The sequence below is a fragment of the Bacillus rossius genome, chromosome 5 (genome assembly GCF_032445375.1).
Source record: "Bacillus rossius redtenbacheri isolate Brsri chromosome 5, Brsri_v3, whole genome shotgun sequence".
In the NCBI taxonomy this organism is placed as follows: domain Eukaryota; kingdom Metazoa; phylum Arthropoda; class Insecta; order Phasmatodea; family Bacillidae; genus Bacillus; species Bacillus rossius.
Genome location: NC_086333.1, coordinates 80,378,574 through 80,395,881, shown reverse-complemented (window position 1 = coordinate 80,395,881; position 17,308 = coordinate 80,378,574). Strand labels below are relative to the sequence as shown.

General features: G+C 41.3%; 1 protein-coding gene across 1 annotated transcript; it reads left to right on the top strand.

Moving 5' to 3' along the window:
• The first annotated feature begins 2,502 nt into the window (after positions 1 to 2,502).
• Positions 2,503 to 13,422, top strand: LOC134532316 (serine protease inhibitor dipetalogastin-like). The gene is made up of 8 exons (XM_063368734.1): positions 2,503 to 2,686; positions 5,469 to 5,621; positions 7,434 to 7,580; positions 8,918 to 9,067; positions 9,588 to 9,758; positions 10,850 to 11,023; positions 12,677 to 12,835; positions 13,367 to 13,422. The coding sequence occupies exons 1-8, from the start codon at positions 2,503 to 2,505 to the stop codon at positions 13,420 to 13,422; spliced, it is 1,194 nt and encodes a 397-aa protein (XP_063224804.1).
• Positions 13,423 to 17,308: the final 3,886 nt, after the last annotated feature.

Here is a 17,308-nt window from a genome sequence, read left to right as displayed (position 1 = left end):
GGAAAAATTCAACTGTATTAAAATTTGTCTGTGAGTATGGAAAATGCCTCCGCCGACCGAGAATCCCGCCGACTTTGAAATACGTGCTGCGATTATTTTTCTTTGTTGCTAGAGGCGTGAAAGTGACTGAAATTCATCGTCAGACCAGCGAAGTGATTGGAGAAAACATTATGACCTATGGAATGGTACGGGAATGTATTAGAGCTTTTAAAGATGACCACACGAAATGTTCACGATGAACAAATTGGGCGACCTTCTGTCCTTACTGGAGATTCGGTGCAAAAAGACGTTCTACGATTTCGTCGTTAACTTATGAATTTCCTCAAGTCTCACTGGTTGTTAAATACGTAGAGACCGGAAAAATTCGCGGATTCAAATCACGACAGCCTAAAATTCATATAGTTATACCTCAGTGCTGCCTCTGCTATTGGCTCACAACTCACCTGGATGACGCTGGGCCAATGAGAAACACCCAACCGAAGCTTTAACGAGTCACAGGCTGCTACGTTGGGACACCTTCACAAAACAGCAGCCAATGAGAGGGTGACATTTGACCGAGAGTACGTATGACTATAAAGTTCATCCTAGAGGTCATTAATCCAGCGAATTTTTCCGGTCCCTATAAATAGGGACACCTGTATTTCGCGAATACATTTCCTGTCAAGGTATTTCACAAAATACTGTAGCTTTTCTCTTATGGTTATTGGCTGAGGTCGGTGAGAGGTGTCGTCCCGCTCTTGACGGGGCCAATGAGAATGTTGTCACCGTACTGCTGCACCCTCACAATTTGCCATGACTCGTAGAAAAAGCTACAGTGTTTTGTGAAATACCTTGACATGAAATGAAATCGCGAAATACAGGTGTCCATCCTATAAATAAGGCGGCAGACTTCTATGAGGATGGGATGCAACAGCTGGTTTTACGATACTATAAGTGCCTTAATATTGGTGAAAAAAACAATTATGTAGAAAAGTAGATTATGGTACAGGCTTTAATGTAAAAACAAAACTGTTAAGAAAAGTCTACTTTGTTTTTCTAAACGGTATTACTTAGAAAACACGTTTCGCATTTGGATACAGCTTGTGATAAAGCTTCCGTATGAAAGTTATTTTTGGCTTGAAATGGCATAGAACTTAGCCTTGGCTACTTGTTGAAATCTAAAAGTTGTGTAATAGTGCGACATCATGACTGATGTAGTTGCCCGTGTGAAATAATCAGTCATTTTTATTTTCTCCTGGGGGTTACAAATTGGAGCCTGTTAGTAAACACGACAAGGTATAGAAGGTCTGGGAGATCAGATATATGCCAAAAACTGGGATAAATAGTAAAAAAAATGGTTTTCTGTAAAGTCGGTTTACGGACGATGGTTTAACGTGACAACGTCATAACAAAACATTGATGAAATGATTGCATACTTTTATGAATAAAATTGAATCATTTTTTTTAAATATATCTATTTTGTATGGATACAAAGAAGGAGTGAAATGAAATCTACAATTTAATTGATAAATTTACTTTCATTTGCACTCATTAATTCAAATATGTTTATTACTTTAACGAAGAGATTATTTTAACTATAACTTTTATACATGTTTGCTATTTAACTTCTTCCAATCTGTGTCATTCTGTTAAGGATAGGACGATGATAGGAAAAGTAGGAAACAAATGGGAGTGTTTCAAGTTTAATGTGCCTCGAAAAAGTCAAATCGATGGTTGTTCTAATCGAGTGGAAGAGAGATAGATGCGGCGCAAGCGTACAATGAGCGTAACGGGACACAGCGTAACGGGACAATGTGCGTAACTGGACACTTTTTCGTGCGTGCAGCCGACGTTCATAGAATTATTAGACGTTGACACGTAAAAAAATAGAATTGGGCAAATCCAAAATGGCGGGTACTAATCCCCTTTGAGGGCCACGCCCACTTGGCCACAGCTTCAGAAGAAATCGCGTTGTTTGAAAACTGCTCAACCTGTCCATGCGGTGACTGTTAACGAAATTTATCCATGGACACGCTGAGAGTGACTGAGTAGCTCTGTTTCAGTATTTCGTTTTCAAACAGTGTATTTAGAACAGTGGAAATGGCCATAACTAGGGACCAGAAAAATTCTCGGGTTCAATGACCTCCAGGATGAACTCCATAGTTCTGCGTACACTCGGTAAAAATGTCACCCTCTCATTGGCTGCTGTATTCTGAGACGTCCCAACGTAGCAGCCTGTGATTCGATAAAGCTTTGGTCGGGTGTTTCTCATTGGCCCAGAGTCATCCAGGTGAGTTGTGAGCCAATAGCAGAGGCAGCATTTGTATTTTAGCCTATCGCGAAATGAATTCGCGAATTTTTCCGGTCTCTAGTTATGGTTAACCTCTCGGATGGCATGGTTGCCGTAGAGGCGACGTGACGCTGGAAGTACCAGCGAGAGTCGCACTTATCACCCGGGCTCCCCGAAACATTCGCGGGACCACAAGCTTCTTGAAGACCGCCGGGTCTGCGGCCAGCGAAGCCATGCGGCTCCCGGGACTTGTGAAGGCGGTGTTTCTTCGTCGTCCGCCTCTGCGAGGCGGCTCTGTTGGCCGGAGGCGGCGGGAGCGCTTGGGGGCGGCTGGGGGCGGCGACCACAAGGCCGCCTTTCAGCCTCCAGGAGCGCGCAGAGGATCACGTGTCCAGGAAGACCTCGCGCCGCTGGAAGGTTCGGCGAGCTTCAAGAGCATCTGGCCACACGCTACACAGTGGAGTACTTCACTCGACAAGCACAAGTACAATACTTACTTATGTGACTGAAAACCTAATAAATTTCATCAATTTCAAGTTTATGTTCAAGGTCATGACCTCGGTGGCTTGCGTGGCTTGTAGATGCGGACTTTAAGCTGCTTAGCGGACTTAAGGTCCTTTTAAAAGCAAAAAAGTCTTTTGAGGTTTTTTGAATTTTGAATTTTCAAAATTTTAAGGAATTTAACAGGAATGTTATCCTTAAAACGTGAATTTTTCCTTCGAAATAAATATTTATATTATACATATATATTAAATATTTGTATATACCTATTTTTATATGTTTATATTCTTAATATAATTATGTTTGAGGATTAATAATAAGGTAACATCTCAGTAAAAGTCAGCTCCTGTTCTTTCACAATTAATTTTTAAATATTATATTTTTAAATATGTATCAATTACCGAAAACTATGTGTTTTTATTTTATATTTTGTGTGGACATTTAATCTATGTATATAGTTTGTGAAATATATCATACTCATAAAACACATGTATGTAACTTAAGTACACGATGTTAAAATATTATTTAAAAAAATTTGCACATAATGTACATGGAGGCAAAAAAATTATGCATAGCACTTTTATGAAGTCTGGGTGATTTATTAACAACATAAGTGATAAATTATAAACAAAGTAGGGTGTCATATCTAATACATGCGCATATAAACTTATTAAGCTTTCGAAGGTCTGCAGATTGTAGTATTTTTATTAGTCGGTTTATTTTCAAGATTATTTGATTTGGCACGAATACGTTTACTACACATATATACTACACACACAGTCATACAACACACGTATATGGGAGTTTTACAAAAACCTGGCCGATCGCCTGCAAGTATGCAACCCAGCGCGCGTCACCCAGTCGTGAAGTACGACGTGTTGCCTACCAGTAGGCGCTCTATCCATTTATCCCTCATTCTTTCTACAACCCTTGATGCGTCTATAGCTTGTTTCATCCTTTCATATTTTCAATGCTCGATTTCCGCCATCGATGGTGTACTTTTTTTGGCGTGCTTTATTGCCTATCAGTTATATTTGGAATGATAATTTAAAAAAATTCCTGCTGGTTTTATCAAGAGCATCATCTGACAATATTAAAATTTTAATTCTGAGTTGGAAAACGCCATCTTGGTTTTCAATATCATTTAATAAAAAAACTTTTTTGCCTTTATGAACATAGCACATACTTCTATTGAATTTTGTTGTTGTTAGTAGTGATCTACTACTACAAATAGTTTGGCATCGAACTATACTGAAATTGTAATTTTAATACACAATATAGGAATTTTAATGCTAACAATCCGGGTAGCATCAACTCAGAAACGGTGGTCGCACAATTAGTCTGAACTGCCAACTAAGCGTGAGACACTCCATAGCAAGACATTTATCAAATCTTGCCGAATGTGAGTACACAGGGAATGTTTTTTGCTTCTCAATGATGTAGAAACCAACACGTGTGCGGACAGTGAAGTCTTTCACCTGTCGTTTCATCAGTGGCTGACGTCACAATGAGTAGCCGGCTTCGCTCGCGTCATCCAGCGCCTGCTGAGACGGGAGGGGGGGGGGAGGGGGGGGGGGCTTTGAGGTCGCGTCAAGCAGTCAAGAGTCACGGATGAACGGCGAAGCCCGCGTCCAGCCATTCAGAGTCCAGCCCCACGTCTGCACTGACTGTACGTGAAGGACATTGGGCGGGGTTTCTGTGATCACAATGACCTAAGGAGCCCGACTATCCCAAGGGTGTATCTGTGTCAGTGAGGCGGGATGATAAGGGCGACTATCGCTGGTGCTTCTGGCGCGACGTCGCCTCTGGAATGCCACGCGGACTTCTCGTCGTGCACAGGACAACGTACCGGGAGCGTATTTCCAAACCCTAGGTTGACTCGCGTGCTGGAACTTGAAGCGCGCTGGGATTGGTCGCGGCACTGGCCCGGGGGGGGGGGGGGGTGGTGAGGGGGGGGGGGGTTAGGAGGGTGTTTACGGCTAGAGTCCTCGAGGGGAAGGGGTGTTCGCGCTCTGGTGAATTTTTATGATGGAAACGGTTGTTTTTTTTTATCATGGAGGGGAAAGTGGAAGAAAGATGCTATCATGCCGTGTCTAAGGGGCACGAAGCCAGAGTCGGCTTGAGAAAAATAAATGCAAGCCAACAAATAGGCGAGGGCGAGCATGTGTACCTACTGCTGCAGATTCTGAAACATACTTAGAAAAGATTATTTCAGAAGACTCCGACGGTACAAAATTCAAAATGGTTAACACTGAAATGAACAGTGAATGTTTTAGTTTTGTTCTATTTCCAAGGCTGAGGAAACTAAATTAGACTCAGATTTGGAGTGAGAAATGAAATTTTTAGGTGAATAGTTTCTCAAACGTTACTAAACCAGATTGTAACTAAAAAAAATATTAATTAAAAAAAATTGCAAAACTAATTTTTTTTTCCAAAATTTGTCGTTTATTTTTATATATTATTGATTCAAACTAATAATTGGATTTTTATCTGTCATTAAAAGTAGAAATATTAAAAAAACTACATAATCCCACATGAAAAACACAATATTAACAATGACTTTGATGATATAGACAACCCATGTATAATTTCTAGTATATTTAGGCATGTTTGTAGTCAGAATGGTAAATTTTACCTTTAAACTACATGTTAAGGTAGGAGGCTTTAGAGTAGCGCTGAGAGGGACGTGTGGCCGCAGACGCCTCGCGGCCACCCGTGTCCTCGCTGTACGGGGACTGCCGGCTGTACGACGACGCCACGAGGTTCGGAGGCGAGGTGTGCGGCTCTGACGGCATCACGTACCCCAGCTCCCCCTACCTGCGCTGCCTCAACTACCAGCAGCCTGAGCGCCGTGAGTACGTCCTGCCCTAGCACTGCCGAGTCCCGGCCGCATGCCTGGCAGGTGCCAGCACTGACTCCCTGGGGAAGCCTTCTTTTCACAGACGAGAGAGCCAAAACCCGAAGTTCCCCGAAGTTCATTTTTTTCCCCCGTATCTTTAATGTAGCTATTCTAACCATATCAACCGTCCACAATGTTTTAAATTAATTTATAATGTAGCTAACCTAACCTAATTGACCATTAGTAACATTTTATCAACACCTCTATATTTATTTACAATGAACAAAAAAAACCTCGAAGATGCACGATCGGGCGTTTGGCTCTCTTTTCTGTGAAAAGATGGCTTCCCCACTCCCTGCCCTTGAGTGCCTGTGGCTCGGTTGCAGTACCAACACTGTCCAAGTATACTCACACAAATAACATTTTCTGCCTTTAAAAAAAAATTCCTTTAAAAACCTGTTTGCCAAGAAATACAAGAAAGATATTGCAATTTTATACAATACGTGTAACTGGTTATTTTTTTATTTATTTAAGAATTTTTTTTTCGAGGTAATACTAAGTATATCTTACGAACATTCGGGCATAATTTTATAAAAATTGATGTTTTATTCAAGAATAAATTTTTCAATAAACACCGAAAATGGCCGCCATGACGTATTGATCGTCGGTCATTAACCCCGCCTCAGACACCGCACCCAGAACCCAATGTTATATACTACTGTCAAATTATTAAATTTTTGATGATAATTTCTATGATTTAAAAAAATTATTCTTGAATGAAACAAAAATTTATATATAACAATTAAATTACTAATTTTTATAAAAAAATACTTAGTATTATCTCGATAAAAGTATTTCATTCACGTAAACAAAAATAACTATAGCCATGTGTTGTAAAAAGTTACAATATCCTACTTGTAGTATTAAAAACTATTTCTTGGCAACTATTTTCCAAAGAGATTTTTTTTAAGTACAGAAAATGTTTTGTCTGTGTACTGTAATCATTGATATTTTGTAAAAAAAAAAATCGTAATTTCGAAGAAAGGAGTTTGTATGCCACTAACCCCACTTCCCCCCACCACCACCCGAACAGTAACTTGATGATGACTGACATTAGCTAGAGACCTGCAAAAGTCGCGGTTTCGATGGCCTTCGGGATAGACTGCACATTCTCCTGCACACTCGGGGCAAATAACGCTAGTTCGTTGGCTGCCGACTTGCAAGTCGTCTCAGATGGTTTGTCTGTGATTCGATCCTTCTTTGGTTGAGGGTTTATAACTGGTTGAGATTCGTCCAGATGAACAGTAAGCCAATAGCAAAATTATCTAAGAGGTATATGTGTTTTAATTCTAGCCTATCGCCTAATGAATCCGCGAATTTTTCAGGTCTCTAGACATTAAGTACTTACCTTCCCCGTGGGTCACATCTTGCTCTGGTTGGGAGTACATAAGTCACGAATAAGGGTTTCCCCCCCCCTTTTCTTTGATAACCCAGCGCTCTTAGCCGTAAGGCCCTACCGCCCTGGGGCCCCCACGGGCGTGGATGCGGATACGCCGCATACGCAACCAGGAAGAGCGTTAGAGCTTTTGGCTATGCAAAGGGACTGAGGCTACCCATCTCAGTTTATGCAACACCTCCGGCCCCCCCACTCCACTCAGCTAACCAGAAAGTTGGATGCTCCCTTAGCCCTCCGGAGTTGTCATCACTTCTAGCGCCTACCCCAGTCTCCCGCTCTCACACTGGGACCCCTTAATCACCCAGCGAACCCGCGGTCCGGTGGAGGCCTACGGTTGGGAGTACAGGGGCACCGGCTGGTTGTTGCAGGGGTGTCGGTGCGCCACGCCGGGCCCTGCGCCCGGACGAGACCCTCCTGCCCCTTCTCGCCGCTGTACACCCCTGTGTGCGGCACAGACGGCCGCACGTATGCCAACACGGAGGCGCTGGAGTGTCGGTGCCTGCAGCGGCCGTCTGGTGGGTGCTCTTCACACACGCAGATACATACCCGCTAACTCAGCGGGTTCAGTTCAAGTCATGTTATAATGCACAGTCCTGTGAATACTTTGCCCACTTTTGCTAGGGACCGGAAAAATTCGCGGGTTCAATGACCTCCAGGATAGACTCCACTATCCTCTACACACTCGGGCAAATGCCAACTGTTCATTGGCTGCTGACTTGTGAGTCGTCTCGACTGGGTAGCCTGTGATTCGACACTTCTATGTGTGAGGGGTCTCTAATTGGCCCTCATTACTCCTGATTAACAGTGAACCAATGTTGGAAGCAGCACTAAGGTATAATTATTTGAATTGTAGCGTTTCACGAAATGAATCTGCGAATTTTTCAGGTGTCTAGTTATACGTGATTTGGACCTTTCTTTTGTCTCTGCTTTATACATCTCCTAGGACAATAAATTATACAAATCGTGCAAAGCTACAAGTATTGGGTGTTTCATCGGAGGAATTCGCGAAATTTTCCTGTCCCTGGAACTTCACGACTCTAAGTTAAATGCTGGTGTAACTGAAATTTGTGCCAGCCAAAAATTTTAAAATATGTCTCAAGTAATCTTACCTTCTGTTTTGACAAGCATGGCGACAAAACGAATTCACGAAATCGCCGGATCGCTGAATATCGTTTGCTTGCTTCTCTCTGACCCGAAATCTTTGCGGCCAAGTCGCACTTGAAGATTGCCTCCAACGGGAACTTCTGTCGATTAACTGTTGGCTAGTTGTTGACTTGGGACAGCTGGAGGTTCAGTGTCAAATTCGAGCATAACGTGAAATTACAATGTTTGCACTTATTATGTAAGTTCCCATTGAACCTAAGATTGACGAAATTCCACAAGGGCAGAAATACGTTCCGCACATTGAATCGTTACCAAGTGCAGATGACAAGAAAAAACAAAATCGGTTTTATAACCTTCAGTGATGGTCCACTTCAGTATTTGAAGTGTCAGATATAAATATAAAAACTAATTGTTGCATTTCACACCTTTGGGCTACAAAAGGGAAAACCTTTTAGTGTGAACCTGGTATCCCTTACTAATTGAGTGATTTTTAAGATGATTTATTATTTAGTTTTTGATTTAAAAAAAAAAAAATCTTGAAAATTTAACAAAAATTTGGGAAGTACCTAGAAAATAAGATGCTAAATTGAAATTGATACCGTCAATAAGTGGAATTATACCATAATGACCCCCTGGAGCAGAGAGAGAGTTAGTAGCATGAACAGGGTGGTTCTGGAGCAGAGCGAGAGTTAGTAGTATAATCAGGGCGGTTCTGGCTCAGTCTGAGCACAGTGTGGGGATTGTGCAGAGCTGGAAGTGCGTATGCACCACACCGGGGAGTGCTACCCCCTGCAGCCGTGTCGTCGGTCCGGCACATTGGGCACCCCTGTCTGCGCATCCAATGGCTTCACCTATCCCAGCCTGGATGACGTGGCCTGTCTACGCAGCATGGGCGCCGGTAACTCATTCCAGAACACTTACTTTGAAACTATCGGTAAAATTATATTTATAACATCGCAAGTAAAATAGTGTAAACATTGCAATATCATACTGCCATGAAAAAAGTCTAAAATTTGGTTGGTAAAACAATCAAAGCAATGACCAAAACCCGATTAGGCTCATTATGCATTTCTTCACAAGTCCTCAAAATTAGCAAATTATTTTCCAAAAGACCTCTTTAGATTGATGGACATAAATGTAAGCACTGTTGTATTCATTTATAATTATTTTCAGTGGCATACTCAAGACCCACATTTTAGTACAAACTCTTAAAGGTTTGTAATTAAATTCAGCGAGCATTGCAATGTACTGTTCATATTCTTTAAAATATTGGCAAAGCATTCAACGTGACATGACTCACTGTTACATGAAAATGTGTTTCATCTGCATACCGGAAGATATGTGATGTTCTATTGCATGGTCTCAGGAAGCCCTGTGCTCGTGGCGAGTGTGTGCTGACTGTGTGTGTGTGTGTGCAGGGGTGTACGTGCGGCACGAGGGCGGCTGCTCGCTGCAGGAGGTGCGGGGACTGGTGGGGTCGCAGTACCACGCCTGCCTCGTGGCACGCACGCACCCTGAGTGGAACCCCGTCTGCGGGCTGGACGGCGTCACCTACCCCTCCCCAGTGCTGGTCTTCTGCCGCAGGCCTAGTGCGTCCTTGAATGATTCTCGCAATGGGGAAGATCGATTAAAATAAAATAATGGACTTATGATATTGGTGGTTTACACTGAATGTCTCAAAGTATGTGATGTGGGAGATCAGGGAAGGCACCAGAAGTGCTGAAAAGTCTTAGGGCTCAGGACACAGCCAACTGTCTGGTTAGCTGAGTGTGGCAAAGGGGCTGAGGTGGCGATTATGCTGGTTTGGTGGCCCCAGCCGCTGTTCGGCGCCGAAGCTCTAATACCCTTCCGATCAACAACAGGGAGCGATTCCTTACAGTTCTGTTTTCTTAAAGCTCTGGAATGTAAAATTTAAGAGAACCGGAAGTTACTACCACCCTATCATATTAGGGTGCATATGTGGGAGGGGAACACGAGTACGCCGGCCGTAAGGTCGGAATAATCTGTATGTCACAGAGCAAACCTAAAAAAATGAAAAAAGGGAAATTGATACACAAACACACAGAGGCCAAGCCAAAAGCAGCCGATGTCAAATGTTAAATGTATGGACAGCACATTAAATCCCATGGAAGGAATTAATCACAACACTATCACAACATCGACTATGATGAGACAGTTACAACAAGAGCAGTAAATACAGAAAAAGAACAACCTTAGGCAACATAGAGACAAAAGTGTAGGTCTTGATGATTCTAAACAGATAATCTGGAGTGTTTATGTACGATCGGCTGCTGGATAGCTGGCCATTCAAAATAATGGTAGGTTATCAGGTGGCCCAGTTAGCATAAATATAAGCATCCTAAAAAGCCAACCAAATTTAAATTTAAGATTAAAATAAATTCTATTCCCTTGGCAGGAAGTAAAAGTCCAGTGGACTTGGTTCTCATATCAAACTGCACAAGTCTTTGGGTGGTACTCAACAGAGTATCATCCGTTCTATTGTTTTCCTTATGTCCAGCCCATTGAAGGGGAATGAGTCAGTAAAATCTTAGACTGGATCATGAGTGAGAAGTAGCTGCAACCCATGAGCAAATGACCTAGACTACACCATGCGAGACACTGTAGATTACAGAAGGAGTCAGCTGTGTGATGAGGTAGCTTGCTCCTTGTGTGTGCACAGATGATTGGGGGTGGCAGCCAGGGGAGTGCGGCTCCGAGCTGCACGCCAGCTGCGAGCAGGCGGCCTACGACAGGGACTGTGCCCCCAGGGCGGCCCCTCGACTTGTCTGCGGCAGCGACGGAGAGACTTATAACTCTGCTGAGGAGTTGCGCTGTGTCTCCAGGAGCAGCAAGTGTACGGTAACACTTCCATCCTCACTGCACACCGCAGACAAGGTGTGCTTTCTTAGCATCTTGATTACGGCTGCACAGATTTAAAGAGGCATTGCAGTCATCATCGGATTTCTTATAACCTGGGAAGGTGTTCACTAATTAGCTAATGTTATTGGACTGTAAGTTGATAAAAGTATGATTAATTATTGAAGATTATTCTCTCTAGAATGAGAAGAAAGTACTTACTACAGAGGCACAGGCAGTACATGTGTTAGGGCGAGAAATTAGATGAGTTTGTCTGGATATGTTCGTAGTAGTATCTGAGAGTATCCTCATTTGTACTGTATGAGCTATAATAATAGTAATGACTTTTCGAAAGCATTTTACCATCAACTCTAAACCCTTTAGCTTCTCATTTAACCTCTGTTTTCATAGGAAAGTTCTCTGCCAGATGTACCTCATGCCTACACCCTTCCTCGAGGAATTTCATTGGTATATGCCCAAAGGACTGATAAGAGAGCACCTGAGACCAAGGATACCTGCCACAGATATCAAACCATGCCCCAAACTGCTGTAGTTTCCTATGGCTGTAAATAAGCACCTAACTCTGGGGAGGGAGTCTGAGCCTCAATAGATTGTAAGCTCCATGAACTGTAATTTTGGGAGTGGGTGGCTATCCTAGGGTTTTACAGAGGCAATCATCTCTCCCTGGATGATGAGAGCTTTAGCCCTACTATTAGACATAAACACACACCATTGATATTTGTGAGTACCATGAATCAAATCTATAAAGAGATTGGTCTCTGCTAAGGTTTTTTTGGGTAGGCCCAGGAGGGGAATGTAGTTGGTATTGTAGTGAATGTGGTTAACCACATATGCTGGGGTAGGCTCTGAGTGATATTACCCTCCTTAAGTAGAAATGGTTGAAAGCAGTAGTACTTGATTCCTAACTATCAAACAAAGTTACAGGAGTGGGGATAGACACTGTCTGGGTTTGGAGTCCTAGGCAGGTGAAATGTGCATCATTGCAACTGAATGGGAGTGTTTTTTTTGGTCCAATTGTGATGCGTGGCAGTCCATAATCTTCCCCTATGTCCCATGGAAGTTCTTACCCGGTGTGTTCCATGAGGTTCTCCAGGTACAAGAACATTAAAAGTGAACAGGTCGTTAGTTGTATGCATGAATAATTGTAAAATGATGCTAAAGTTCTTAGATTATGTGAGACTAGGGGTTTTGACTTGCTAACATCCTGGTACTGGCTATTCTCGGTCACTGAAGAGGAATAAGACTATGCATCAGTGGCGATAGGAGCTGCCTGGAGGAGATGCTGCCCAGAAGTGTAACAGATAAGAATGCTTTTGGGGGTGACCCGATGGACTGCAGGTCTAGGCACTGTTGAGTTGCCTGATTGGGGACTGTGGCAGTCATTCTCCTGCTGCGGACCTGAGTCGCGATGCACCCCATCCTGACTAATGAGTGCCGTTCGGGGGGAAGTGAGATCGAGATCCCCGAGAGCCTCTAGACCTGTGGAGACAGCACCTGCCTGGCATGTTTGTTGTTATGTTCGTATACACTAGCATGTTAAAAGCAGACACGATCTAAACAAACTAAGAAATTGGCAGCTACGGTATCCGCCGGAGGGAGGAGGGGCGAAGCTCGGCGGTTTGCTCCACAGACCTGCGGCTCAGGCACCCGGGTCGCTGCCAGCAACACGACGACCCCTGCCGACGGAGCACCGACCTCGCCGATGGGGGATGTCCCGTGTGTGGCTCTGACGGCCGCAGCTACGTCACTCCAGCGGCACTTTGGTGCCACCGCAGGACACACAACTCCCGTGAGCGACATCACCACATCACCACACGCCAGCCTCATCTCTGTTCTCACTTGGGGCTAGGCTGCTGTGACAACCAGACCTGAGACGGATATTACAGCAACACGGGATGTAAAAGTATCATGAGTGATATCACACATACAAGCCTCAATTGTGCTTTCATATAGGGCTGAGCTGAGCTGCTTGTGGTAGCAAAATAGGATGTACAAGTATCATGAATTACATCACTACATGCCAGCCTCAGTAATGTATTCTCATGAGGCTGGATGTAGTGGTAGCGATGGGAATATCACGAGAGAACCCCCAGATAACAAGTAGGAAATACTGGGATCCCAATCCAGTTGCAATGCTTTTGTTCTTTGACAACAATATGTTGGTAAATGTGTGTTCAATAATGGGCCTGGACTGTTGCAAAATATATTTCGGCAACTAGACTCCGAAGATTGATTTGCAAAATGTTTCAAAAGAGTTAGTTTGTAAGATGTTGGCAGCTGCTTGTGGCTCCCTAGTGCTGATGGTGATGTTGTTTTGCAGGTCTCATCTACGTCCATGACGGACCCTGTCTGCCGAGTCCAAGCCAGTTCTACTGACCATTCTCTTCCGGGGCACCCCCTTCCCACCAGCTACTCCTTCCACCTGTCGCCACAGGGTTCAGACACTGGCCTTTCTCAGTCCGCCGAGAAGCAATAGAGACACCAGACGTGTCGATGGCGCCACAACTAGGAAGGTCGTACAAGAATGTATTAAACCCAGGTTGAATTGTTCTTGAATCATTTAACTTTTGTTTTTACCATCGAAGGCTTCACGACAAATGATGAATTCCAATGTTTTCTTACTACCCTCAAAAATAATATTCTTCTTTGTTTTCAATTCGATAATCTTTATGACTATATTTTTCGATAGTTTCTGCCAACATCAGAAGCTGTTTGTTCCCCCCAAACATGGGTTTTTAAGATCACCTCTGGCCCATTTTCGGGGAAACTTGTTATATTTTATAATTACTTAAAAATACATATTATAAAATTATATAATTATACTGTTGTTAAGTTAAAAAAAAACATAAATAAATAAGACATATTCCTTGTTTTTAGGGTCAATCGGTGTTTCAAATTTTTTAAGTAAATTTAACATATTTATGATGCAATTGTTTATAATATTTCTGTTAATTAATCAATATATTATTTCTATAATCTGGCTCTCTAATAACATTTAGTTTCAGTCAATATTATTAATAAATTAATACATAAATAATTTTTCAAAATATAAATAAAAGCCTTTTTCAAAACCTCTATTTGTATCGAATTTAAGAATTAATTTCACCAAAGTTAAAAAAAATTTCATTTATACCACAGGAAATATATTTTCAAATATTTTGTGTATTAACCCTAAACAATTTCTAGAGAAAAGTCTTCCATCCAGCTATTTCGGGAACATGACAAGATTAATGATTCTGAAACATTATCGAACATACATTATAGTGTTGCAAAGTTGGAAAACAGGCCTAGGAAATATACCAATTTATTTAATTAGTTTTTTTATTTATTTAATAATAGTTATGCTATTAGTTAAGTTATGACAGTTTAATTGTCTGTCCACAAATTAATATCATACTTTCATTAAGTCCACAACCTACTCTTCCCACTGGAGCACTATTCGACTGCTCGTCTCTTACCACATACCTATGCCTCAACGCACTGCCTCCCACTACTCACAGACCTGTTGACTCGAAGCATTGCCCTTTTATACTCGCAGAACTCCTTACCAGGCTAGAACAGAATAGTCTCGTACGTTGGAGGAAACGATGGCCGACTTCCTTTTCCGGCGAATCGGCGCGCAACCGATGACGTCCGACCGCTTCCGAAAAAGCCCGACCACCAGCCGCAACATTCAAAGCCCCCGCGCTCAGTGTTCCAGGGGCGGCATCCACAGACAAGTTATGGGGCAATGACGATTATGGGTGTGTACGAAGGCACACACGTTAACAACACTTCAGTCCGCGATGAAACAATCTTCGCGCACGAAATCCGATGCTCGCCGCCCGTTATCGCTCACCAAGGATCGCTCGCCCTCTTCGCTTCATCCCCTCTCATGGCTCCGAGGACTCGCCGTTCTCGTACTCTCGCTGGTGTCTCCGCCAACGACTCTTAAATATCTGCCGAGTCCCGCCCTGAGAAGACCTCTTAGCCCTCCGAAGTGTGGTGTCAACAGAATCCCCCGACCTAACACTTGAAGCTGTCCTAGTTAGACGGGCTCCGGGAATGTGCCGAACCCTCGAGACACGGGGAGAGAGACGCCACTCCTAACCGGATTGCCTCAGAGGGATGGCCGCTATCTGTCCGTAAGGGAGGGGAGGGGGCTGCCCTTTACCGGCGCGCCTGGCCGTCTGGCCTGCCTCTTTGCTTCGCCTCTAGCATCCTCGTAACAATAGTTTTTTAACGTGAATACCAATGCAATATTAACATAGAGCACTGCAATTGTATAAGAAACACTTTGTAATAATCTTATCTGTGAAGAAATTCATATGAGCGTTACTGTTTAAAAGGTCTCTTATATCATGCTGAGGCGTAGGTATTTCAGATTTATTATTGAAAAAAAAAATCATCATGGAACAGTAGTCCGCTGAAGCCAAGAAACACTGTACTAAAATGGATACAGGCAGTAAAAATAAACTTTGAGCGAATAAAAAATGTCCGAAGCGCAATAATGAAAACTGCGGCGAGGGTTAATAGCCAGAATCCATCTGGACAAATCTGAAAACATGTTGACTGATTGATGCCGGATTATTGATTTATCCATAATATATAATGCCGGGTTAGCGACATTTCACTGTATTAAGTTTTTAAAATCAGTTTTATTAGTTGACCTTCTAACGATTCTTTTAAATAAAATCATCACAAACATTAAATCCAAATTAATTTTATTTCTTTAAAACAAAAAACTTTTTTTTAAATATCACGCACTCTATAATTCAATATTCTTATTTATGTTTTAATATACCAAATAAATTATTTATGTGCCATTTCAAAGGAAATAATACAATTAAGTCAATTTATATAATAGTAATTTTAATCAAACTGAATTTTTTTATCAAATATCATAATATAATACTACCATTAAAAATATATAAATATATAAACTAACGAGGACTATATCAAATTGTTAATTGGCAAAACTAATAAAACTAAGAATTTAAAATTTAGCAGTATAAAAAATATAAATACAAAGTAAGATTTGGCAAATGTAGAATTTAAAAAAAAAAATGTATTGTTCTACAATAGAAAACGTTTCATTTCTGGAACCTTTGTAAATTTAATTTGAATCGTTTTGACGCTTTTTAAAAGTCATTTGATCATTTAGAGCCTTCTCTTGATACAAACACTCCCTGCACATATCTTGTTCTCTTCTATGCCGCTGTCACGTGAATATCTGAGCTGTGACGTCACTGCATTGTCCCGAAAAGTCCCCTTTTTACTACTTCTGTTACCTTTTAGTTCATAATTATGTCCATAAAGTACCCAGATAAAACTATAAGTGACGTTTACCAATATTACATACCTTGTAAAAGACAGTCATAGAGTGAGAAAGTCTATAAGGTGTCTTGTGGATTTTTCACAGTAAGAATGGTTAATGATATTGTGAATGTAAAAAAAATTAGTACCTGAAATGTTTTGCTTTAAATGCATATTTTTATTTTTGTAAAACTTCAGTATTAAAAATATTTGCTCTTTAACACTTATTTATGAATGGGTTTAATGAAACATAGTGTTTAAAAGCATTCAAATGTAGTGTAGTGTTTGTTACAAGCTTTAAACACCAGGCAAAAGCAGAAATATTTTATAAAAAAATGTTTTCAAGTGTTTTGGGTAGGAACATACATATAACATTGCTTGAAATATGTACACATTTTAAAGATATTATTAATCTGTAAGATCTTTAATCAATATGTGCAAACATTTCAATTTAGTAATAGCCTATTGTTAATTATCTTTTACGAAAGTAAATTTTTAAATACTCATTGAATGGCATGTCAAATATCAAATATGTATAATTTGTTTATGTAGTGTTTGCAAGTAAATAAATGAATTGTAATACATGTTTCATAACCATATCAAAGGAAAATAAATTCATCTGTTACTAATAATATAAATTAGGCTAAAAAATATGTAAGAATGAGCTTCCGACAAAAGCCATTCCATCAAGATGCTAGACATTACATAATTGACATTAAAATATCAATCAAAGCCATCTTAGTGAAGGTATTAAAATTTTGGGCAGCTGTAAAGAACATGAATATGGCCTAATTGCAAATGCTATGAAACGACAGAAATTAGACATTAATTTTATAATTGATGGTGATTTTTTTTCTGCACAAACAAACACTTTAATGCAAAATGAATTTTTTTTTTTCATTTACGGGAGTTTCAGGGGAAAGAACACATGGGGAGACACAATTAAAGAAAGAAAAAAAGTCTGGCG